The 26,688-nt window shown below is 48.6% G+C and overlaps 1 protein-coding gene across 5 annotated transcripts; it reads left to right on the forward strand.

Annotated features, from left to right (window-relative positions):
- The first annotated feature begins 2,821 nt into the window (after positions 1-2,821).
- On the forward strand, positions 2,822-19,828 carry HS3ST1 (heparan sulfate-glucosamine 3-sulfotransferase 1). Of its 5 annotated transcripts, XR_006217082.1 has the most exons (4): positions 2,822-3,832; positions 6,054-6,166; positions 8,117-8,300; positions 9,787-10,001. XR_006217082.1 is itself a non-coding variant. In XM_042984927.1 (2 exons), the coding sequence occupies exon 1, from the start codon at positions 2,829-2,831 to the stop codon at positions 3,795-3,797; it is 969 nt and encodes a 322-aa protein (XP_042840861.1). In that variant the 5' UTR covers positions 2,822-2,828; the 3' UTR covers positions 3,798-3,832; positions 19,476-19,828. The 5 variants fall into 5 exon arrangements, 3 of the variants coding, with proteins under 3 accessions (XP_042840861.1, XP_042840858.1, XP_042840860.1); XR_006217083.1 differs by lacking the exon at positions 6,054-6,166; XM_042984927.1 differs by lacking the exons at positions 6,054-6,166; positions 8,117-8,300; positions 9,787-10,001 and adding an exon at positions 19,476-19,828.
- Positions 19,829-26,688: the final 6,860 nt, after the last annotated feature.

Raw genomic sequence — 26,688 nt, forward strand, 5'->3', positions numbered from 1 at the left:
GAGTAGTTACTCCCTCCTGCGTTTCACCTACCTCACCCCGTGCACATGGGCTCCCACGGGCTCACACGCATGTGAGCGCATGCATATATGTACAGACATATACAAGTATGCATATGCGTGGGCATACACGTATACCCCAGACACGTGAAAGGCAAGCACAGCGGGATCCATCCATATATGGGTCAGTCCCACATTGAGAAGGAAATGAAATTTGACTGAAACGTACTAAAGCATTTGCTCGCTAAGCAAAATTTCCACTCACTTGACATCATTCAATCAGTAGAACATTCTGCACCAACATCTTGCCTGGTCATCTCTCCTTAAACGTTTTTTTGTCTCTCTCTTTTTCCCCCCCTAAATAATTAGGTCAACTGATCTTGAAGGTCCCCTCTCAAGTGCTCTGTGATTCTCTAAACATTTCCAGTTTTTAATGTTGGTTTATTTTTGAGAGAGGGAGAGGCAGACAGAGCATGAGAGGGGAAGAGAGAGAGGGAGACACAGAATCTGAAACAGGCTTCTGGCTCTGAGCTGTTACACAGAGCCTGATGCGGGGCTCGAGACCCGCAGAGATCTTGACTTGAACCGAAGTCAGACGCTTAACCGACTGAGCCATCAGGCGCCCCTACACGTTTCCAGTTTTTAATTGCTTTTTTAAGTTAATACATTTTAATACACATTTTTCAAAGCAGTTAATAGAGTTGATCTCTGAGGCAGGGAATTCGATAGGTTTGATTATAAAAATAGAAGACCATAGAAATTCTTCATTTATCCATTCTGGACACAGTGTTAAACTATTAAAGTGGATTTTAAACCTGGCATAAAGAAGATGATGGACCCTTTCGGTGGAGAACACGTTTACTGGCTCTGTAATCCCCATAGTCCCCAAGGCAGGCCTGTCACTAACCTTTCCTTAACTGTGTTCAGACAAGAGCTTCCAATGCCCTTTTTCTGGAAGATGGTCAAACGCCTCTTGATGATTGTTGTTTATCAGCTCCCTGAAACATGGACATGAGTCCTCTTGTTTTGGGGAACCCCTTGCCATTTCGCCCAGCAGTGGCTGTGTCCTTGTGGGACTTCAGTGCCTAAGTGTCATAAATCTCAGGTGAAGAGAAGGCAGGCAGTTTGTGCAAAGAGAGCCCTGCGTTCAGAGTTTTGAACGGGGGCTATGAATTTTGCAGCGGACTAAATTCTTGTGTCCTTGGGTAAGACTCCTCTCGGTACCTGCCGTTCCTTCCCACCTTGTAACTGTCGGGTCAAGGTGCCAATCAACTGAGCAGAGCGTAAAACCACTTGATGAGCAGAACGGCCTTGCACCCAGGAAGGAGTTTTGCTCTTTCCAGCCGGCCTGTCTGTCCCTCTGGGCTCGCTTCAAACACTTCCTCTCCCGGGAAGCCGTCCCCAGTCGTTTCAGGCAAAATGAGCGGACCTGTGTCCACACGCTGCCCTGCGCAAACTATAATCGGAGCACATCCAGCACTGACGCCTGCAGCCAGGTCATGCCAGTTAGCCTTTGCCAAATTTATGCTGCGGTGCCAACCACCCCACAAGTCAGTGGCTTACGGCCACGGTGATGCATTGTCACTCGAGCCAGGATGGCTGTGCGGTGCACGGTGGACTGGTGTGGGGGCTCTGCTACACGTGTCTCCCATCATCCTCTGGGGCCCAGCGGCTGGCCGGCGGGCATTCTTCTCGTGGTCATGGCCGAAGTAGCAAGAGGGCAAGTGCCAACACGCAAAGCTTCTCAAGGCCTAGGCTGGCCACCGGCACGTTGTCATTTCCGCTCACGGGCCGCTGGCCAGACCCAAATCAAATCGTCGGGGAGCACACCCCACCACATGGTGAGGCCGTAGCAAGAGCTGGATGCAGAGAGAGGAGGCGTAAAAGAATCGGGACTAGTCGGGGCACCCGGGTGGCTCAGTCGGTTGAGCGTCCGGCTCAGGTCGTGATATTGGAGTTTGGGAGTTCGAGCTCTGTACCAGGCCTACGGCTGTCCGCACAGAGCCTGGTTGGGATTCTCTCCCTCTCTCGTTCTGCCCTTGCCCTGCCCTCTCTCTCTCTCTCTTTCTCAAAAATAAACCTTAAAAAAAAATAGATCTAATCATTCAGTCTTCCATACAGGTTCACCTGCCCTATTAGATCAGGAGCCCCTGGGGGGTGGCAAGGGTCAGGAACAGCGTCTGCTTTTTATGTCACCAGCTCCACTGCCTGGGGCTGGCAGGTAGGAGGTATTTCACTGATGTTTGCTGAGGTCCAAAAGACCTTTCCGGCCCTTCCCTTTACAGCAGAGGCTGGGCAAGCTCTGACCGCAGGGCCAGATCTGTCCCCGTGTCTGTGCAGAGAGCTGAGGATACAGATTGTGGAAAACAGTTGTTGAGAAACTCAAAAGTGATGCATGAAAATGATAACGACATTCAGATTCCAGCATCCTGAATCAAGTTTCATTGGAGCACAGCCACACCCATTCCTCTGCAAATGGTCTGTGGCCTCTGGAGCCAAACGGGCATACCTGGGGCCGTCGTCCAGCCTGTGTCCCGCAAAGCCGAAAACCTTTCCCATCCGGCCCCTCAGACAGGAAGTGTTTGCCACCGGCCCTGCCTTACGGGGTAAAGAAACGGGGGGGAGCCCCAGGGAGGTAGGGAGGTGACCGCCTTGCCCGGGATCACACGGCATTGGCAGCTCCACGAAGGCCTGCGTGCGTTTGGGGTTAACATCTCCCCCCTTTGTTTCCTAGTAACTGGCGGCCCGCGACACCCATGTGCCCCTGATCGGGAGGCTCTCCCCGCGGCAGCGCTTCATGACCCAGCGGCGCCCGGCCCAGTGAAGCCACCATGGTGTCCAGCACAGCGGCGCTGCTCCTGGGCGCCGTGCTCCTGGTGGCCCAGCTGCAGCCCGTGCCTTCCCGCCCCGCCGCCGCCGCCGCCGCCGCCGCCGCGCCCGGGGCCGAGCCGGGCCAGCCGGAGCTGTCGCGCAGAGCGGCCACCGTCCAGGGCGACGGCCGGGACGGCGCGCCCCCCAACGGCTCGGCGCAGCAGCTGCCGCAGACCATCATCATCGGCGTGCGCAAGGGCGGCACGCGCGCGCTGCTGGAGATGCTCAGCCTGCACCCCGACGTGGCGGCCGCCGAGAACGAGGTCCACTTCTTCGACTGGGAGGAGCACTACAGCCAAGGCCTGGGCTGGTACCGGGGCCAGATGCCCTTCTCGTCCCCGCAGCAGCTCACGGTGGAGAAGACCCCCGCGTACTTCACGTCGCCCAAAGTGCCTGAGCGCGTCCACAGCATGAACCCGGGCATCCGGCTGCTGCTCATCCTGCGCGACCCGTCCGAGCGCGTGCTGTCCGACTACACCCAAGTGTTCTACAACCACGTGCAGAAGCGCAAGCCCTACCCGTCCATCGAGGAGTTCCTGGTGCGCGACGGCCGGCTCAACGTGGGCTACAAGGCGCTCAACCGCAGTCTCTACCACGTGCACCTGCACAACTGGCTGCGCTTCTTCCCGCTGCGCCGCATCCACATCGTCGACGGCGACCGCCTCATCAGGGACCCCTTCCCCGAGATCCAGAAGGTCGAGCGGTTCCTGAAGCTGTCGCCGCAGATCAACGCCTCGAACTTCTACTTTAACAAAACCAAGGGCTTTTACTGCCTGCGGGACAGCGGCCGGGACCGCTGCTTGCACGAGTCCAAAGGCCGGGCGCACCCCCGAGTGGACCCCAGACTCCTCAGTAAACTGCACGAATACTTTCACGAGCCAAATAAGAAATTCTTCGAGCTTGTCGGCCGGACATTTGACTGGCACTGATTAGCAATAAAGTGAGGCTCGGAACCTTTCCCGTTGTAAGTTCCGGTGTACATCTGGGGGAGAGAGAGAAAAAGGAGAATTTTAAAAGGGCATTTAAGCTATAATTTATTTGTAAAGTCCATAAATTACTTCTGTACAGTATTAGATTCACAATTGCCATATATACTAGTTATATTTTTCTACTTGGTAAATTGAGGGCATTTTGTATTGTTTTTCATGGTTGTTAACATTGTGTAATATGTCTCTATATGAAGGAACTAAACTATTTCACTGCAAAAAACAAAAAAAACAAAAAAAACAAAAAAAAACCACAGAAATCTGGAGACCCTGTCTTTTTTGAATATGATTAACTTGCCCCGACTCAAAATAGCTGTCTGTGTTATATTCGTTGCAAGATCTATATATTCCTTTGTTACTTTAAAAAGAAATGTTTTTCATGGCAATTATGCTTCTCTCTTGCCCTCTCTTTTCTTCATTGTTCTTTTTAATTTTTAATGTCTCGCTGTGGCCATCAGATTTATTTTTTACTTGCACTGTGAGATCTGTCTTCACTGAGATATCCCCTGTTATTTTCTGGAGGTTTCAGGTTCACCCATTCTTGACAGCAGGTTCCGGAGTGTGGATCTTTTTTTTTTTAACCCCCGTAGACTCCGCGTGGACAAAGCAATATTAAGACTGGAGGAGTCGTTAATACCCGCAAGAGGCTCCCCGTTACACATCTCTGTCTCAAAGAGTGCTTGCATCCGCTTCTGAGCTCAGCAATGGGCAAAACGACACAATAAAGGGGATTAAACCGTTGGCCTTCAGCATGGTCTTGGGGCTGTGTGCTTGGCCCCACGTGCCAAGGGGTCTCCGGAAACTCAGAAAAGAGAAGTTGCAAAGTGTGCGTGTTCCCATCTTGTAGGTGCTGTGAAAAAGCCGCCGAATGGTGTAGACGTTTGCTTAGGTTGAAAGCTTCATCTATTTCCTGAATGATCAATATCCATTTATAGATGCCTATTCTGTACGCACAGAGACAGAAATACGTGTGTGTTTTAAAACTCAACTCTGAGTGTGTAATCCTTAAACGGAAGGGAGATTTAAACCCCGAGGGTCCCGACTGCAAAAAGAAACGCCCGATGCGGTGGCGATGTGTAAGGAAGAAGTCCTCGTACCTGTCCCTGCAGGAGAGAGGCCTGATTTCACTTTCACTTCTGCTTCTGAACAGCTGGCCTGTTGGATGTGATCACACAAGCTCCACCCCCCCCTCCCGGTTTTCTCATGCGCTCTTTATTCGGTCAGCCTTTTACAGGATTAAAATACGTGGGTTGTTTTTTCTTACTAGGAAAAGAAAACATAATCATTATGTAAAAACAAAAACTACAAAGAAGCAAAATACACCCGTTTCCTGACAAAGTTTATATTTAAGGCAGCAGAGTGAAATGGACGTTCTATATCAGCGCTCCTTGAAAGTTCTCCCCCAAACAGCCCCAGGAAGTAGGAATTATTATGGCGAGGAGTTCAAGGCGGAAGAAATAGGCCCAGGGAAGATAAGGAACTTGCCAAGGTCACTTTGACTCCAAGCCAAGGCTTGGAGTCCACTGAGAGCCAAAGCACAGATTTCTGGTGTTTTGGTTTTTTCCTACTCTAGTCTTTCTGAACTGCAAAGGAAAGGCCCAGACTCAGAGACCGCTCTTCCTGACTTGACCTGACACATTCCTTCCCTGGTGCCAAACGTCTTCCGCCTCAAGAGGTGTGCCTGAGCCAAAGGAAAGGGACAAGAGGTAGCCTGCACTTTTCTCAGCCGCGTTATCAGGGAAGTGAGTCACCTTATTAGCTGTGGCAGCTGCAGCCTGGCCCGACCTTAGTGTGGCCCTTGCCCCACCCCTGGCCCTGCAGGGACAGTGGAGAGACCGCCTTCCTCTTCAGAACCCATTAAGATTGCCATTAAACAACCGACTCCCAGAGGGGGTAGCCAAAATATTCATAGCCGACTTCACTTTGACAGGGTACTTTGCAAGGAGAGAGGGCTTCCTTCTGTAACACATTGCTGGATCTTGCTGTTTTCACACCGATTAAAAACAAGAGTACACAGGCACCTGGGTGGCTCAGTCGGTTGAGCATCCGACTTCAGCTTAGGCCATGATCTTGCGGTTCCTGAGTTCGAGCCCCACATCAGGCTCTGTGCGGGTGGCCTGGAGTCTGCTTCAGATTCTGTGTCTCCCTCTCTGCCCCTCCCCGACTTACACTCTCTCTCTCTCTCTCTCTCTCTCTCAGACATAAAGACTTTTTTTTAAATTTTATTTTAAATAAAGAACTAAAGAGTAGAGACATCCAGAGACGTCGTGAGTTTTCAAGATTGCCCAGGAATTTGATGTGGAGACTCCAGTGTGAGTTTTGTTTTGTTTTGTTTTTTTCTTGCAAAATAGCTATGGAAGCCTGTACCCTAATGGGGATGGTATGCTTGAAGCCATGCAGTGTTGGGGCCAGAGGTGATGGGTAGAAGGGAGGGACTGAGTGTTGGTGACATGATCTAGGGGCTCAGGCCAGCACAGTTCCTGGTAGGGGGTGGATATGTGGGTACAAATTCAGTAGTTGTTGATTTGGGTGCGGGGTCTTGACTGAGCATGGAGGTCTACCATGGGCAAGGGGCCAGGGGTCCTGGTGGTTTGCTGCCATTTATGGCAGAACCCCAGCCAGTTGTTTGGAAAGTACAAGGAGGAAGGAACCATCACTCCAGTAGCCTGGGCCCTTCCATCTCACCTGAGCATTCCTAGAATCAGAGGAGGCCCCACCCTGGACCTGGGCCCGCCTTCCTAGGGGCACAAATGCAATGGTCCAGGAGCCAGATGAGCCCCTGATCCCGGGAAGCCTCTAGGTGGGGCCGTCCAGAGGCAGCTGGGAACAGCTGAGCAGGGCCCCAGCTATTGTATTTGGAAAATTCGCTGCACTTGAGTCAGGACAGCCCCTGCCCCCTCCCTTCCTCCAGGAATCAGATAGCGCCAGAATCCCGTGGACAGTATTTAGCTACCAGCTCACAGCCTAAAAATGCGCTAATCTAGCAAAAATGATCATGTGCCTCTGAATACAGGGTGGCTTGCCCTTTGAATCCTGGGAGACTAGTACTCACCTAAAGGGAGATGTCGCAGAGTCCATAGCCGCGGGTGACTGCCCTATAGAGGCGTGGGATCCGAGATCACCACCAAGAATTCTGGTGTTCGCTAAAATTCGATTTTTCTTTTGAGACCTACTGTGTGCCTCGCATGGGATTAAGCCTCAGGAGCGTAACAGACAGTGCAACAGGAACTAATTGTCATTAACTGTTGTGGGTTTAAATAAAAAGCATGGAGGGGCTAGGAAGGAAGGAGAAGGACACCTAGCTGTGTGGGGACTGGCCAGTGCAGTATGTTCCGCCCTTTTTGCTATCATTCGGGAACATCCCTGGGAGGAGTCAGCAGGCCCTGTTATGGAGAGAAGGAAACAGGTGTAAGAACCGGACCTGCCCTCGTTCGCTCTCCCTGGGGGTATCGTGGTCCCGGAGATGGGAAACGTGGCGTTGACGGTCCTCAACAGAAGGCGAGAGACAGATGGCAGAGGCGTGTCTCCAAATGCCACTACTGGGGAGGAGGAAGAGAAAAAGGAGCATCCCCAAAGGGCATAATCACTTAACTCCTGGGCCACAGGACCCTGGTCTTTGCGAGGAAAAGCTTCTGTGAAGGATTGTTACGGAGCCGGAGCATGGAAGGCAACGGATGTAACCAAAGCAAGGCATTTTGGACCAGGGCAGCTTGAGGAATCCAGGCAGCAGTGATGGGGAGGGGAAAAGAGGAAGGGGAGGTGAGCAACAGACTTTAAACACATTGACAGCTCACTATGCATCACGCACTTATGGCCTCGACATCTGCTTTCCGAGCGGCAGAAGCTTTCTCTGCAGCCACCCGTGTAGCTCAGTCTCCTGCACGGGTGTATCTGTCCCAGAAAAATAACTCTCATTTATTGCACACCCACTCTGTGCTTGGTATTTTCTTTATTTTTAAAATTTTTTAAAAATGTTTCTTTTTGAGACAATGCAAGAGACAGAGTGCAAGCAGCAGAGGGGCAGAGAGAGAGGGAGACACAGAATCCGAAGCAGGCTCCAGGCTCCAAGCTGTCAGCCCAGAGCCCGACGCTCTGGTTTGGGGCTCAAACTCACGAACCGTGAGATCGTGACCTGAGCCGAAGTCGGACGCTCAACCGACTGAGCCACTCAGGCGTCCCCGTGCTTGGTATTTTAAATGTGTTGCTTCTAATCCACAGAACAGTTCCAAGAAGTAGGAAATACCATTGTGCTATTTTTACAGAGGAGGAAAACTCAAATTCAGACCTTGAAGGGCTTGCCCAGGATGTCAGAGCCTGAAACTGATTGTTACATCTGGAACTTAGTCTCCGATGACCTCGCTGTACTACTTTGTGGCCCGTGAAATCTTGGGCGAAGGGAGGAAGAAGTAAGGCACAAACATCCGTCTATTACGCAGAGCAGAGCATGTAAGAGAAATCACGGGCCCTCAGGATGTGACGATGCACTGATAGGGTGATACCGGGAGGTCCTCAAACAAAAGAGTGGCTGGCTGGGGCCCCTGGGTGGCTCTGTCGGTTAAGCGTCTGACTCTCGATTTCGGCTCAGGTCAGGATCCCATGGTTCGTCAGTTCGCGCATCAGGCTCCCCGTCTCTCTCTGCCGCACCCCAGCTCCCTTGCTCTGGTGCTCTCTCTCTCTCAAAATAAATAAAATTTAAAAAAATAAAAAAGAGTGGCTGGGGAGTTGATACAAGGGGCCCATGCTAAAGCAGGCTCCTTCCCGCTAACACAGAGCAACCCCAGCAGAGCTCTCCAAATGGCAAACAAGGAGTGAGAACCACAGGTACAAACGCTCACCGGAACTTTGAGTTGCTTGGCTGAAATATTTAGATGTAGGAAATGGCCTCGGTCCTTCCGTTCGTGCTCATATCGAGATCTTCACTCCTTTTTCTCCAAGTCCCCGTTAGGTCACCCGAGAGAAAAAGCATTTAGAGCCAGGAGCACTGTGCCCGTGGGTGTCCTGACCTCGCCGAGTATTGGACATGTGATGTGGCCTTGGGTTCAAATTCACAGAACCTCAACTTTCTTCTCGATATAAGTGGGCTGATATTTCCTTGATTCTGTTTTGGGGTGGGGGGGGGGAGTATCCAATGGGCTAACGTAGGTAAAAACTATAAACTCTGTGGGGATGTGGCTCAGTGGTGAAAAGCATTTAGGATTTTAGGAGAGACACCAAATCGGGTTTTGAGCCAGTCCGCAGACACCCGCTGCCGCTGTCTCCCTGTCCACTTCTGGCTGTGGGACTGTTTCCACTGCTGCTCGTACCCCATTCAGATCCCACTAGGGGGGGGAAGTATCCCCACCTCCACCTACCAAAAGGATTGGCTGCTCAGGGCTCACCCTGTACCACTTTCTGGAGGCTTCCCCTGCGTTGAAGGAGCTGCCTTACCTGGAGGTGCCTGGGGAGTTGAGCTCAGCCAGCTTCCCTGCTTTCTGGGTGGTTGCTTATGACTAACGACTGATGGATGTGGGGAGGGGGTGGGGTTGGGGGATGGCAGCCCAGCCTCCTACCTTCGGGGCAGGACAACCTGTGTGGTACGACGCAAGTTCCAGAACTCCTTGTGGTATCAGGCCCAGGCCAGGCTTCTCCTGACTCTACACTTTGTAAATATTTGTTTTTGTAAATATTTATTTATTGGGAGAGCGCAAGCAGAGGAGGGCAGAGAGAGGGGGGACAGAGGATCCGAAGCAGGCTCTGTGCCGACAGCAGTGAGCCAGATGCGGGGCTCGAACTCATGAACCGTGAGATCATGACCTGAGCCGAAGTCGGACACTCAACCAACTGAGCCACCCGGGTGCCCCTGAGACCACACTTTTGCTGAAGCTTCTTTCCCTCCCTTGTCCTGTGCCCTTCATTGCCTTACCCATTTCTTCCATAATCCTCTTCTCAACAGGTGACTCGCCCAAGGATACAGGAATCCCCATCCTAAGGCTTTGCTTCTACGGCGCCCGACCTAAGACAGTCAATTTGCAGAAATGTTTTATTCTCTCTCCGTACTTCGTGCGCATAATATGACCAACCCACAGGCTTATTATAGTTCTTCCAATTAAACAACAGACAAGAGGGAATGAGTCCATTTTCTTGGCTGATACATAAAAATGCTGAATTTAATAGTAGATATAACTGTTACCAAGTGATAGTCTCTTATTTTTTTTTGGCTTCTCCGACTATGAAAAGAGTGTTAATGCATCAATATCAAACTTAAACAGCACCTTCCTGAAAACCTCCTTGTTCTCACAAATATGAAGGCATCACTCCGTCTTACTTGTAGGGCATCGCATTTCTCTCGTTTGTCAAATATTTCATTGGGAGCTGGTGCATGAATGTCTCTTCCTCTTGACTGTGACACCCTCGTGCCAAGCACAGTGCCTGGCGCAGGGTAGATAGGAAGGACTTGTTTGGGGATTGAATTGCAACTCGAGTCCAGGAGTCAGTTGGATGGGAAAACCCCCTCCACCACGTCCCAGATTTGGGGTCTGACTTGCCTCCCCGGAACACCATTTCACAAGATACCATCTCATTTAATCCTTACAAACCTCTGGGCAAATAATCCAAGCTCCGTGCTTTTTGCTGACCATCATATCCCCAGCAAATAAGACCCATGCTCGACACAGGAGTTACAGATAGGTACTCACTGAATGGCTCACTGTAGTGCCCAGGCTCTTTCCACTATGCCGTACTTGTGTTGCACTAACGGAGAATCTAGTGTGCTCCGAGGCAACCCAGGACATCTCCAACCCGGCTCTTAAAATGCACGCTTCCTGTACCTAAACCTCTACTCCCTAGATTCTTCCCGTGGATGTGAACTCTACTACCGGGTGTCAGGAAGAACAAGTCTCATCCCACTTTCTCATGTCGGTAACACTGGAAAGAACGCCAGCCTTGGATGCTGAAGACCTGAACTTACGGGTGTGGCTCAGCCTTTTCCATAGCTGTGTGTGTGTGTGTGATGCTGGGCGATTTCCTTAACTTCTCTTCATGTGTGGTACCTGTCTGTAAAACAGGATAAGCGATGCCTGCTTTACAGAGATTCTTGGAGTATTACCTGGTTAGCGGGCGAGGTGCAAATAAAAGAGATCATAATTCTGTAAGCACTCTTCTGATATTAAAAAAGCAACTCAACTCTCATGATCGGTATCATCCGCTGTAGAGGTTAACGCGAGAATAGCTGAGTGTTTACTCAAAAGCTAGGTAGGTATTATCTCATTTAATCTTCACATCAGCCTATGAGATGGGTACTACTATTAACCTTTTATTGATGGGGAACCCAAGGCACAGAAATGTTGAATGTCGCATGGCCGGTAAATGGTAGAGCCAGATTTGTCCCCTGGATGGTCCGTCTTCAGGGCTACAATCCTAACCCTCCAGGCTGCATTCTCTTTCAATGCAAAATAGACTTTCTTCTCCAACTTATCTGCCTATGGAAACAGCTAGAACCCAGAAGGCAAAAACAGAGATCAGGAACTTAAGACGAATCTCAGCAATAAGACTATATTCACGAAGGGCAGAATTCACGAATGGCTCCCCAATGCTCCCAGCCCTTGCTGGACACATCCTGTATAGTCCTCTCCCTTTGAAAGTTTGTAGGACTTGAGATAAGATGAGATATTTACTCTCTTAATTGGGTTACTTTATTTTTTTTTTTTAATTTTTTTTAACGTTTATTTTATTTTTGGGACAGAGAGAGACAGAGCATGAACGGGGGAGGGTCAGAGAGAGAGGGAGACACAGAATCGGAAGCAGGCTCCAGGCTCTGAGCTGTCAGCACAGAGCCCGACGCGGGGCTCGAATTCACTGACCGCGAGATCGTGACCTGAGCCGAAGTCGGCCGCTTAACCGACTGAGCCACCCAGGCGCCCCTTAATTGGGTTACTTTAGATGGCAAAGATGATGACATTGGACTATATATGGTATAACTAACTCAGTGGACTGGCGAGAGAGTCTCCCACTGGCTTTGGAAATGTCACCTACCTTGTTGTGAGAGGCCTAGGAGGGGGCAGCGTAGCAATGGACGGTGGTGGCCAGTAATCCCGAGAGGGCTCCACCCCACCGCCCATGCCCTCCACCCCTGCCAGCCAACATCCAGCAAGAAAACAAAGCCCGCAGCTCCACCTCTGTAAAGAACTGGGTTTTCCAACAGACTGTGAGCTTGGAGGAGGGCCCCAAGCTCCACATGACAAAGCAGCCTGGCTGAAGCATTGAGCGTTGCCTGTGAGACCGAAGCGACGTCAGGGCTTGTTCAAACTCTGCCCCATGGAAACCGAGGCGCTACATGTAGGTTGGTTTAAGCTGCTGAGTTTGTAGTCATCTGTTACGTGTGGATAACTAAGGCAAAGACAAGTCTATGTTCTTGCCATTCATCTTGGCTCACGCTCACTTTTTTATAATCTCTCTCGAAAACAAACACAATGCAGGGCTTTTTTTTGTCACCCAAGGGATACGTGTCTGTTGTATGACAACCAGATCCTTCAAGTGAGACTATTCCGGGATGACCATTGCCAACATTTTTGGTTCGCATGGTTCCAGATTTTTCCAGCTCACGAATGTGTTTGCATCTGTGCATATATATTAAAATTAAATTACATCTTTTTGATAACTTAACCAAAACTGGAGTTAAAAAAAGAAAAAAACAACGGTTGATATCTGTCGATACAGTTCGAAGGGATCTTAGAGGTCATTTGAGCCAATCTTCCTGTTTTATGGACGAAGAAGGTGAGGGTGTGGAGAGGTAGTCGCTGGTCACGCTCACGTAGTTAATAGCAGAAACCAGACGAGAACTCAGAACGACTTCCTGGTGCCTTCCACACTGTATACTTGGTGTCCAATCACCCATCGAACTCCCCACCTACACAGTTTGCTCCCCAGGCGGACCATAGCGCCTCCCACAGTCATTTGCGTAACACGGATATCTAGTTGATAGTGGTCCATGGAAGTTACCCACCTCACGTAGTCATGTTTCTGGTGCAGTGGGACAAGCAATCAAAGCTAAACAGACCAAGTGTTCCAGTTCCCCGTGGCCATGTAAGAAACCACCCCAAAATGTAGTGGTTTAATGCCACCATCTGTTCTCTCCCCTAGCTCTGTGGGTGGTCTGGGAACAGCTGTGCAGGTCCCGCTTGGACGCTCACCTGTGGTCAGGTGGTGGCTAGGACTGACATTGTCTGAAGGCTGGACTGGGTTGGATGTCCAAGGGATTTCTTTCGCTGCACGTTCGATGTCTCAGTTGGGATAACCACATCCCCTGGGGCTGCCGAGGCACCATTCTCGCTCCGTGTGGCCAGCTTGGGCTCCCTTGCAGGGTGGCAGACTTAGGGTCGTGGGTGGGACTTCTTACACGGCAGCTGGCTGTCCCAAAGAGTGCGTGCTCCAGAAGACCAAAGCCCAAGTCGCAAGGGTTACGTTCCAAACTACTACCACATCCCATTGTTTCGATAGGGCCAGCCCAGATTTGGTATGGGCAAGGACTACAAAAGGAGCTAAATAATAAGGGGTATGGTCCTCGGGGGTGGGTCCTCTTTGGAGGCCCATTACCATACTTGGTTGCTCCTTGACAATGAAATGGACAGAACACCCACCTAATGGATCTTTGGTCATACTTAAAAGGGAGATTAATATAGGTGTAAGCTTTCATGAACCTTAGAGTCCATTATACTAATGTAAGCTATCATTACTGTAAGTTCTTGGGCCTGCTATATAATTTCAGCTATTTTGACCTAAGGCATTTGACTATTTTCAGTTCAATCTTTTGATCGTGGGTGATGGTGATGAAGTGATTGTGCATGAATCATTTGTTCCAGAAGTAGGGTGCCGGCATGCACACTGAGCTTCTTTCTCTGTATTTTGATAAAGCCCAGCCAAACCATCTGAGAAAAAAAAAAAATATGCTTAGAGCAAACTGTGGACTGGGATCAACGTGGAAAACTTTGTCTTATGTAGGTCAGAACCCTGGCACACCTACAAGACCTCTTAGATCATCTGTCCAGCGCGAGAGGATGCTGCTGGGACCTTGAACTCTGCATGTAAAAAGCTTTATACAGAATTTAAAAAAGAATGCATGGCAAACTCCATTTCCACTTGCCTTAATTTGGAAGTTCTATCTTTAGTAGCAATTTACATTTTCCACACAATTAAAGACTGTACCTAGTTCTGATTTGCACTTCAAGTATCCAATTCAGCTGTGATTTACATTTTTTCCCCCTCTATTTATCTGCTTATCTGCTTATCTTCCTCCCAGTAAGAACACTGGGTTTCTAAATCTTGACATAATCACTTAAAATGTGGCTAACTCTGGGCAAATTTGATTAACCGTCTCGGAGGGTCAGTTTGCTCACGTATCAAACGGGAATAAGATTTTGTTTCCTGAATTATTGTGCATCTTAGAAGCTGTGATCCCATCCAGGGACCGAGTAAGCATTCAGTACATGTACATTCATTGCTCCTTTTTTTCCCTCGAGTTTATTTATTTTGAGAGAGAGAGAGAGAAGAAACACGCGTGCGCGCCCACAAGTGGGGGCCGGGCAGAGAGAGAGGGGAAGACAGAATCCCAAGCAGGGCCCACATGTCAGCACAGAGCCTGACACGGGGCTAGAACTCAAAAACTGCGAGATTATGACCTGAGTGGAAAAGAGTCAGAGGCTTAACCAACGGAGTCACCCAGGCGCCCCCAATGTTGTTTTCATACACCCTTTGTGGACCCATCCAAAGGGTCTGTGAATAAGAACCCACTGTTGGTAATAGAATAGAGCTTCAGCATTACCTTTCATCATGAACCTCAAAACCGACACATCCAAAGTCAGCGAGTTTGTCTGTGCCTCTCAACATAAACGTGCAGATAAATCCAAGCCATAGACAAACAAACACAATCTTTGAGACAGTTACCCCGATCATAAAGCTCTTTTTATTTTCCTGAAATATTCAAATAATGAAGAAGAAAATGGTCTCTTTGTTTCTTTGTTCTCTATACATGACAGATGCAGATTCAAGGGAATTTAAAAAATAAAATAGTTTGGAAATGTACCTGTTTTGGTAGAGAAGGCTCCTGTTTTCCAAGGATCCAAAATAACTAGTTTTCAATGAGCTTCCATTTCTCTCATTTTTACCAAAATTTCTCCTTTAAAATTTGGTTTTTCCCACTTCCCAATGTACAATGTCCTATTTATTTTTAGTATTAGTATTTTTTTTACCTTGCTGGGGAGGAGGTTATGGTAACTTTGGAAAAGAAACGTGAAGAGTTTTAAGGTTCAGGGGATAGTTTAGCCATGCCAATCTATGTATTAAACTCCAATCTTACAATCACCAAAAGGCAGAAGCAACTCAAATGTTCATCAGAAGATGACTGGATAAAGAAACGTGGTCTCACCACACAGTGAAACACTGTTCAGCCAGGAAAAGGAGGGAAGTTCTGACCCGTGCTACCACGTGGACAAACTTGGAAAACGTTATGCTAATTGGAATAAACCAGACCCAAAATGACACATACTGTATGGTTCCACTTACATGGAATATCTTGAATGGGCAAATTCATAGAAACAAGAAGTAAAGTAGAGGTTCTCAGGAGCTGGAGAGAGAAGAAGGAGTGAAGAGCCATTGCTTAATAAGTGCCAAGTCCCTGCCAAGGTAATGACAAAGTTTTGGAAATAGACAGGGGCGACGGGTATATATTTTGAATGTGATTAATGATCTCCAATTGTACACTTAAAAAAGGTTAACATGTCAAATTTTATGCTGTATTTTTATCATACACACACACACACACACGCACACACGCGCACACACACACACACGTAAATACATACACCCAAATAAGAAGACAAAAATGCACTCTTAGGCTCTATACTACCTGTATTTAATTGCAACCAGCCCAACCACATTCTTGGTTCATTTGCAATATATGCAGGACTTCCAGGAAAGTGCGAACTCTGTGCCTAATCATTGACTGACAGTTGCACTTTCCAATCGCTACATTATTTATCAGTTTATAGATGGGAAATACACATGATACTTGACGTGAAGCAGACCTAATTACACCCACTTTCTGTGTCCCTAACTGACGGCTGGCTTAGCTTCAAACCAAATAAATCATTCATCCTTATCATTTCGGCAACCGTACAGAGTTTTCACCTTCTCTCCATCCTGCAAAGGACGTTATTGCCTCTCCAGATGAGGCTGTTCCCAATCTATGTGGGAAGTGGTCAGCGTCACAACGGCAGGGTATGCGCATCATCAGTCTGATCTTTCCAGGGTGAAAATGAACCCCTGGCCTTGTCAGTTCTGTTTGACAAAAATTTACCATCGCGGGTTGAGCTTAGCTCACCACACACTATTTGAAATAGACGCTAAAAAGATGAGGTCAGTAGCAAGCAAAAACAAATGATGTGCTTAATTAATGTCTGTTAAAAGGAACTGAAAAAAATAAAGTAACTGAAAGAACAAATTAATAGTGGGGGGGACACATTAACATGCCAGGTTTTTGTTTGTTTGTTTTTGCTTTTTATCCATCATTCATATAGGTGCAGTGATTGAGTACGTATCATTATGTCTCATAAACCAACTTCTTAGATATTGAGTGGGAAAAAGCTGTAGAACTAGAAATGAGACTGCTCTGTGTTTAACTTCATAGAGAGTTAATTGTGCAAATACACACAGTCTTGTAAGGAGAGAATTTGACACCTTAGAGTTTATACTTTGATTTCTATAACAGTTCAGTAGTTTAAGGGGGGGGGGTGGGCAGGCAGGGGACAGGGGTTATTTCTCCTAAGAGAGGCTTCTAGGTATAAAGGGTGAGAGGGGTTTGGGTCTGATCAAGGGAAAATATTATTTACTGAGTGGAACTTGGACAGGGTAGCACCGGAGGGGAGTCCACACAGCGTAGGCAAGGGGGTCACCATCCAGAGGGGGAGGAGGGCAGGGGAGTCTTGAGGGAGAGGGGTATCTCAATGGGGCTTACAAATCTAGGGGATGTCACTCAGCCAATGGGGCTTACAAATCTAGGGGATGTCAGCCAATGGGGCTTACAAATCTAGGGGATGTCACTCAGCCAATGGGGCTTACAAATCTGGAGGATGTTGCTCAGCAGCAAGGCCAGCAGTCTCTGAGTCAGAGAACTCTGGAGGGCGGGAGCTGCCTGGGGACTTGTAACTACAGGGCGGTCTCTTATCAAGGGCTAACAGTTGCTGGGTGAGGTTTTCCCCGAGAACACAAAGCAGCCAGTGTCCCCAGGGCTGAAAATCTGCTTGTTTGGCTGTTAGAAAGAACTGGAAATGTAAAAATTTGTGTTAGGGGCCAGTGGGCTTTTGAACTCAGGGGTTTCAGCCTGCCATGAGGAAGTAAACAAACTAGGTGCCAATGCACACAGGCCAGCTTTGGGTCATTTTTTCTTCTTTTTTTTATAACAATGAAGTCCCAGAATGCCTGTCTTGTATAGGAATGGGATCTTCTCCTACCAGTGGGATTCTGTTCACCCGAAAGATGTAGCAGGGCACTTGTATTCATTTTCTATGGACACAAACATATGACCATAAACTTAACTGATGGCGTGAGACCATGCACGTTTACGATCTTACATTTGGTGATCTTGGAAGTCCAAAGTCAGAATCAGTGAGCTAAAGTCAAAGTGTGGGGAGGTTCCGGGGGAACTGTCTTTTTTTTTGCTTCTAGACGCTGTTTTCATTCCTTGGCCAGTGGTCCCACATCACCTCAGTCTTCTTCAGACCTCTGTGTTCCTTTTAAAAGAGTCCTTGTGATTACATTGGGTGACCCTGGTAACCCAGGTAACCTCCCTGTCTCAAAATTCTTACCTTCAGCACATCAGCAAAATCCCTTTGCCAGGTAAGGTGACATATTCACAGGTATTGAGGGGATCAAGGTGTGGACATCTTGGGACCGTTATGGGGCCTCCCACAGGGCTTGGGCAGATCTCTGATGTGCCCTAAGGTGCAGACTCTTGATCTTTGAAGGGCCTCAGGTTTAGAACACAAGATAAAAGGAGGGTCACACCCAGCCACACCCGGGGACCTCTGGAAGGGAGTGCAGTTGTTTTGCAAATGGAGGTGGCTGGGAGAGAATTCTTGGTTTTAAGGAGTTCTTCTGCTTGGGGCTTCTTTCTGAGTCTCAGCCCTGGGGCACTTTGAGAGATGGGAGCAGGTAAAGGTAAAGTCAGGCCAGTCTTCGCTCATCTTCTTCCTTTCCCAGGCCATCCTGTCCCATCTCCCCTTTTCAGTTTGTGTCTTTAAGTCTGCACCCTGAAACCCTACTGTATGTCCTTCTGGGCATTCTTCTGACACATTGCGTGAGGCTTCTGATATACATCAAAATGGGGACCAATGGCTCAGACAGTTCCTGTTCTGGAGGAGGCCATGGCCCAGAGGAGGAGACAGAAAGGAGAGGAAGACTGCAGTTGGATCTTCAAGCCCTGATAGAGTGGTGGACAGAGACAGAGGGTCCATAGGGGGCATGGTGGTCACCTGGATTGGGGAAGGTATCACAGGACAGGGGACATTTGACCCAAGACTTGATGGATGGTCTTACGTTTGCCTCCCTCCTACCACTGGCCACAGCCCCCATTCTTCAATAGATTCCTGAAGGTTTTCTTAAATCCCCTCTCCCCTCCTCCTTCTGTGTTCTAATGATGCCTTATACGTACAAGGTACCAAGGAGCACATGTACTCCAATGTTTACAGCGGCACTAAGAACAATAGCCAAAATACAGCAAGAGCCCAAATGTCTATTGACTGACGAATGGATGAAGATGTGCTACACACACACACACACACACACACACACACACACACACGATGGAATACTATTCGACGACCAAAAAGAATGAAATCTTGCCATCTGCAACAACGTGGATGGAACTAGAGTGCATTATGCAAAGCGAAATCAGTCAGTCAGAGAAAGACAAATACCGTATGATCTCACGCATATGCAGAATTTGAGAAACACAAGAGAGGAACACAGGGGAAAGGAAGGAAAAAATAAGATAAAAACAGAGAGGGTGGCAAACCGTAAAAGACTCATTTAAACACAGAGAACAAACTGAGGGTTGCTGGAGGGGAGGTGGGTGGGTGGGGGTAGGTTAAATGGGTGACGGGCATTAAGAAGGGCACTTGTTGGGTTGAGCGCTGGGTGTTATATGTAAGTGGTGAATCAGTGGTTCTGCCTCTGAAGCCAAGACTACGCTGTAGGTTAACTAACATGAATTAAAAAGAAGTGCTTAACTAAGTAGACTCCACTTCTGACAGATGCTGAGTTACAGGAATGGGGCTGGGCTTAGGGAATCTGATTTTTTCTTTTTTTTCTTTAAGAGCCACGGGTTCTTCTGAAACACACAGAGTAATCAAACACTTGCTCTCTAGTTGGGATCTCAGGAGGGGAACTGGAGAGTGTACCCCTACCTGATGGGATTGAGGGGGCGCCTCCTAGTGGCTGAATCATAGCCTGAGTCTGGCTGCTGCGTTCGAGTCTCTGTGTTGGGCATTTTGTGTTTTGTGTTCATTCCTGAAGCCTCGGGACCTACAACAGTGCCTGGTTTATGCTGCCGATACTTGATGAATGCACAAATGGCTCTTCTTTTTTTATCAGGCGCATAGATACTGACACCAGAGAGGACAGGAAGGCCAACTTGGAAGATCACTAAGAGACAAAGAACTTGAGTGACTGGATGCATCTCCTACATCACCCTCAGGATTCCCTGCGGTCTGTGCTTTGTCCCTGCGGTCAGCTCTGGAAAGGGAGGCGCAGAGACGGCAAGTAGCTTCCTCGAGGACACACAGCCAGATGCGGACAGGGTCTGAACTCAGAATGGCGCAAACTTACTGCTGAGTGACCGGAGGGCATCGCGAAGGATTGGCAAAGACCTCAGTCACACACCGCGTGTCTGTGTGTGACACTCCAGGGAAAGCAGATAGATGCTGGCATCTCTAGACAGCTAGGGCTTGAACACCTGAAGAGATAAATCACTTTGGGGGGTGGGAAAGAGGAAGAGGAGGAAGAAGAAGAAAGCTGGGCGGGGCGGGGGGAGGGGGCAAGGGGAGGAGGAAGGGGAGGAAGGACGGGCGAAGAAGAGGAGGGAAGGAGGAAGAAAAAAGAAAGTAACAAAGTAAGACATTGAACCCACTTTGTGTTCACGTCAGTATTTCATCCTCGGCCGGCACCTATACACTTGGACTTGTTTACTCTCTTGGAGGGGTTTCTTAATAGTTTCCTGTGCAGGATTCCTCTGCACTCCTCGGTGGGAAGCCAAGACTCCTCCCAGCCAGGAGGCTCCCTCCCGTTCCTGCGGTCCCCTTGAACCCTTTCCAGGGCCCTGCCTCTCTGGCTGGTGGCCAGGGGCTCAGACAAGCACTTCTCTCTCAGCACAGAAACCAAGTACCTCTGTACAGACGGGAGGCTGGAATTTTTGGTGCCAGCCTGGAAGCGATACTCACCCCAGCTGGTGTTTCTCTAGACAACAGCAGGGCACCGAGTCTTGGTCCAGCTCTTCACCAGCTCTGTGATTTGAGACCAATACCTTCGCCTCTGCAAGGCTCAGATTTCCTTCTCCGGTAAAGGTCACAGAACTAGACCTCTTTAAGGTCCTGGCAAGTTCCAGAATGTTGTGACTTCTAGGTGAGAAAAAGAGGGGAGCTTTGTCTGTTCTTCTTCCTATCTGCCCTTCTGTCCCTCCCTTCCTTCCTCTGTGCTCCTCTCTTTTTCCCTTTTGTCTTTCTTTCTTCTTTTTCTTTTTGTCACGTGCCAAGATTTTAACTCACAGGCTGCTCTGGCTGAAATTAGTACCTTAGTTTTATTTTTTTTTTGTTTTTTTGTTTTTTTGTTTTTTTTTTTTTTTTTACATCATCCTGGATAGGAGCCAGAAAAATGATCTCTGAAGAGCTGTGACCATTTTGGGATGCTCTTCGGTGAGGAAACCGGAGGATCTCTTCGCAGCCGTGGCTCCCTCTGTCCTGAGACACATCTACTTGCAAATCTTGTTCTAGAAAAGTCACCCCTGCCGTGCAGAGGGTTTCAGTGGAGGCGGTTAGCAATGGTTTGGGAGGGCAAGCCATTTTGATTTCATATGGGACATCAGTCAGTCATTGCAGTGGGAGAGGCTGAGTCAGCGCTGCCCTGGTCCCCAGTGGGGCCTGGCAGGGACCGGCAGAGGGCAATGGATGTAGGATGTGCTCTAAACTGTACCTTACCGCTGGGGAAAAAGAGATGGTCCTTGAAAGTCCTTTTTCAGACCTGCGTGCAGGAGAGGAGGCATGGAGAGTAGCAGAAGGATCTGGTGTCATGAGATCTTTTGGTGGGGCTGTGGGCGGAACGGGGCTTCTTTGCGGTCCAACGAAACGGTAGCTCCGTGTACACATCCCAGCCCCTTTCCTCCCCAGCCGCACGGGCAGCAGGGACAAGTTGCAAGGGGAAACTGTGCCGAAGTCCCTGGATGCTCTGCAGATTTGTGGGAGCTAGAAACAAAGGTTGGATACCAAGCCTTTGAGATTCAGCGACGTTGCCATTGTAGATGCCTTGGGTTGTATGATACAACCTGAGCTTAAGCAGACAACTCACTGGGCAGTGATGACAGCTGTTCACTGTGAGCATGTGCATGCTCCTGTTGGGGATGGAGGAAAGAACTGGAAGACATGGATGAGAGGAACCGGGACCCTGCCATCAAGCCAGGGGCGTCAATGGCACTATCGTTTTGGACTAAATGTATATGTGGCCTTGCTTGGACGCAGAGCGGACGTCTTCGGTGTATTCTGTCTCCCTGAACCTTGACATTGATTGCCTCCTTGCAGGAGAGGAAATTGAAGCTGGGGTTTGAGCCCAGGAAGGTCTCTCTCTCTCCGGCAAATTCTCCCCATCACAGGACACTGAATCTGTCCTCCGTTTCTCTCTGCTCTGCTCCCTTTGCTTGCACGTGCGTCATTTTAACACAGTAAAACCTTGGATCGTAACTGGTTTGTAACTTGGATTGTAACTCGCGGTAACTGGTTTCTGCGAGTGTTCTGCAGGACGAGCAAACATTCTTAGTCAATTTTAACTCGATAAATGAGCGATGTCTTGCAGTATGAGTAGTACGTGACACCGAACGTCACATGGTCACAACTGAGCCAATGGTTCTTGGAAGTCGCTTCGATATATGAGTGCTTTGCATTACAAGCGTGTTTCCAGGACGAATTATGCTCGCAAAGCAAGGTTTTACATTTGCATTTGATGTATGCGTAATCATAGCACGTTACAATGGACCTTTCCTGCCCAAGACCCTGTCATATTCATGGCATACGAGGCAACAATCAATGTTGGGTACACCTCAAGCTTGGGTCCTCAACCTGTAAGAAGCACTTGGAGTTTAAAAACCCTTATGCTCTTGCTGCGAAGCCATGGGAGCTGGTAGAACTGAGAGGGCTTTGAATGTGGAGGAATTTGTTTTTCTTTGGAAATCTCATCCTTTAATTTTTTTTTTAACGTTTATTTATTTTTGAGACAGAGAGAGACAGAGCATGAATGGGGGAGGGTCAGAGAGAGAGAGGGAGACACAGAATCAGAAGCAGGCTCCAGGCTCTGAGCTGTCAGCACAGAGCCCGACGCGGGGCTCGAACTCACGGACCGCGAGGTAATGACCTGAGCCGAAGTCGGACGCTTAACTGACTGAGCCACCCAGGCGCCCAGAAATCTCATCCTTTAAACAACCTCCAGTTTTTAAACGCCACACTCCTGTGATGTACTCTAGACTCTCATTAATAAACACGAACGGGTATTTGAGGTGTAGATACACGGCAGTCAATAAGGGATAGGAACACAGATGCAGAAGGCAGGTGGATGGCGTTGGGGCTCCACTTCCGTGGCTGGCCACCATTTACACGGGGTTCTGCTTCACAGGAGATCCCTCCTCACTTACGTACCTTGCTGGCTGACCATGGAGGGAAGGCAAATTTGCTTTTTGTTTTTTGCTTTTTGAATGTAGCACTCAAGGCCTTTTGCAAGCTTGGCCTGACTGTACCCTCCTGTCCCCTTTCTCTACTCCTCCACATACTTAGCGGCATGTCAAGCCACGAGAGTGGCAGATACACCAGCCGGGATTCCCAGACAGACCATAATTTTTCACACCTCTAGGCCTTTTTGGCTCGAAACATTTTCCTCTTCTTGGTGCAGTGGCCTGTGTGACTTTCAGAGCCCAGCTGATACGCACCTTTTGGATTTAACCCCGTAGGTAGAAAACACCTTCACAACGTCTCTGAAGCACTTTTTAAGCGTGTCCAGACCTTATCATTCAGTGTCCCGGTCATTCTTGGCTGGAGTCCCCAACCAGGCACAAAGCCTGTGTCTCCTTGTCTCTCTCTTTTACCTCACGCAGCCCTGGCCTCATAGCGGGTGACCAACAAATGTTTGCTGCGAGAATATTTCAAGAGCCAATAGAGAGTAGACAAATACTCGTGTCCTCCAAGGGGGAGGATACTTCTTTCTCTCCATCTAGAAGAAGACATGCTTCTGAATCCTGTGGCACCAAGGGCAGGGCAGGGGGAGCAGTCTGCCCTGGATCTGGGCACTGATGGGCACATTGTCCATCCAGAGTTTAAAACCAATAGTGAAAGGAAGTAAAAGTAGGTCTGCTTTTTATTACTCCCATGCACTGGTGATGCTAACCCACATGAGTGATAAAATATTCTTCCATACAGACCACTCTTGCCCCTCTCCTCCACTTTATAGGTCACCGTCTGGATCACTCATGATCTCCTCCCTTCTGCAGACTACTTCCGTCCTGCACCTTGTTTCTGTCGGGCTTTCTCCTGAAGCCCATTCGTTTATTCATTTGACACGTATCCATGAAGCTATAGTACCCGGCAGGTATCGGTACACGATGATGAACAGGAAAGAGGCATTCCAGATCTCGTGGAGCTTGACTTCTAGTTGGGGGCCCAGGAAACAAGATGAGCGTACACGCGCTCGCAATTTTAGGGGTGATCACTGCTCCTCGGACAGCATCCCGGGATGATGTGGTCATGGTGGAGGAGGGGTATAGGGTCGTCAGTGCCAGCGACGGCATCTGGGGTGGAGTGAGATGCGGGCTGAGCTCCGAGGGGTGAGAAGGAGCCAGACACGTGAAGTGCAAAGCCTTGAGATGGGAAAAAGTGCTGCAGGACAACCCAGTGAAGCACCTGCTATGGGTTTGATGCGTCTGCTGTCTTTGAAACCCCCCTACTCCGGCTCAGCTCTTCGACTCAGCTGTGCCCCGCACACACTCCTGACTTGTTATCTGGGCGCCGAGCAGAGCCCGGCGGAGAAATAATGTATGTTCTGTCTCCGCGCCATTTCTCCGTGGTAAGTTGTGGTGGGTGCTAGAGCGGGCACAGGAGCCCAGATGGAGGGCTCAGCCTGTCCCCGCTCAAGCATCGTTCTCTTCCTCTCCATGATAAGGCCTAAAGGAACGAAGGGTGCGGGTCTGACAGCTCCCCGTCACATCTAGGACTGTGGTTCATAGATTTTGACACCACTCAATCACGGAGCTCTCTGAAATGAGCTTACGTAGCATCTTAATTCAGTAGATAAAACAGGTAAAGCCCAGAGAGGTTGAGTTGCCTACTTGAAGTCACACAGCTCTACAGGGGCAGCGCTCGAGTCAACGTATACATGATCCTTCCTTAAGCAGCGATCAGACGCTGGACCGTGTGAACAGCACTTCACATGGACTGTCGTTCCTCAAGCGTCCTAGATGTCCGAGAAAAGAAAACGAGGTGAGGGAACTTAATTAGGTGGCTTTTGAGAGAGATGTTAAGAGGAGAATCTCTCTTCTTTCTGTATCTCACATTCTCAAGATGCATACGCTTTTCAAAAGCCACAGGCCAACGTTTCATAGGCACTTTGAGAGGACCTTACTGATGTAAGTTAGATTTTGTTTTAAGGTTATTTATTTATTTTGAGAGAGAGAGAGAGAGAGAGAGAGAGAGAAAGTGCAAGTCAGGAGAGGGGCAGAGGGAGGGGGAGAGAGAATCTCAAGCATGCCCTGAACTGACAACGCAGAGCCCGACGCAGGACTCCATCTCGTGAACCGCGTGAGATCGTGAGCTGAGTGGAAGTCGGACGCTCAACCGACAAGAGCCACTCAAGCGCCCTGATGTAGGTTAGATTTTGATTTAATATTTTGCAAGTATCAGATCCATTTCTGTCTTTTTTTTCCTTTTCTCTGCTTTCTCCTTTTCCCCACATCCCCCTCCCTACCATTTTTTACTGGTTGTTTAAGATGAAAAATCGAATAACATTAAAGATGTATAATTCATCTTCAGAGGAAGCTTGAGCACAGTCAGTTGAGGACAAATTAAAGCCTATCGTGCTTCATACGACACACTCAGAGAGCATGTAGCCTTACAAAGCTACGCACACAGGAGTGTGTTTTCTTAAGGAGTGGCAAGGACTGAAAATACAAGTACGTTGTTAAAAGCCTCAGATAAGTTTTTGAATGGAAGGTATACAAGAGATGTTGAGCTCAGCGCAGCATACATAGGGAAAACGCTCCATTCAAATTTGATTTTTCACAAAATGCCTCTCAAAATATTTGTCACAAAAGCCTCAACTTGAAAGTGGCCGTGTCCAGATTTTTAGGACTCTGTTGGGGTCTTAGTCCTTGTGGGCTTGAAGGGATACGGTTTGGGCAGATGCGTGAGACCCCTTCTGTCTGACTGCAAGGCATGGGACAAGGGGGGGTTCCATCACCTGGATAACGGAGAACTTTCTATCAGTTAGGGACCGTCTATGGCAGGGTACCAGTAGGAAATAGATTAACTACAAAGGTGCAGGGGCTTGTGGGCAAAGTATGAAGAACAGTGTGATCCTTTGGATTAATAAAAAGGACAGGATAAGACGGTTACAAGCACCCACTGTTTTGAGAGGAGCAGTGACTTCAGTCAGGGACCTACCTGTCCTATACTACCCTTAGGGCAGGAATCAAGGAAGCCGGTAGCCTGACTTCTCTCCTCCCACCCACCAGTATCCTGCTGGATGTTGCCTAAATCTATTGGCTCAATCCAACTAGAAGCAAGAATACATTCCATAGAGACCAGCCTCATGGAGAGAAGCATGGGGTGGAGAAGAGTGAAGAGACCATCTAGAGCCAGACAGAGGGTAGGCTGACTACAGTCCAAGAAAGAAGGAGCCGACCTTGCGAAACACTCTGTTTTTCATCACTGCTGCTTGTGAAGAGAGGCCGAAGGACCATTTCTTTGGGAAACCTCAGCAGAGGTGGTGTTTGGACCAGATGGCTTAGAATGTTCCATTTAATTCAGAGACTTTGTAACGCTAGGGTACCTCAACCAAACTAGAAGCCCACAAATAACCATTACAAGTGCAATTGCATATTGCAGTCACTAGCCTCAAGTCCAGGAAAATTGAGTTCTTCTTCCCTTTTATAGAGCAATAACCTTTTCTGGCATCCGTGTTGATGTTCCTCTGAAGATTTTTTACAAAGCAATAAAATCAATGGCATATTTAATTGAGGTGCGAAGGGACGTTGATGGTCAACAAGCCCAACCTGGGATGAATATGTAATGGGAGCTCTTTAAGTTTCACCCAAAGACCAGGGTGCATGATAAGTACATTTTAATAGGAGCTAATATATATTAAGTGCTCACCGCGTGCCAGGCACCAAGCCATGAGCTTTGTATTAACTCATTTAATCCTGCGAAGAGTTTTTTGAGCTAGGCACTATTATCGGTTTCTCCTTCTCATCTATGCCTTGGGCACCCATGGAAAGGTACTGTCTGGATCTCTCACGGTAGAAAGCACAATTTGCTGAGAGTCCCAGCTGCTGTCCCCACGAATG

Source organism: Panthera tigris, chromosome B1 (genome assembly GCF_018350195.1).
Source record: "Panthera tigris isolate Pti1 chromosome B1, P.tigris_Pti1_mat1.1, whole genome shotgun sequence".
Taxonomy (NCBI): domain Eukaryota; kingdom Metazoa; phylum Chordata; class Mammalia; order Carnivora; family Felidae; genus Panthera; species Panthera tigris.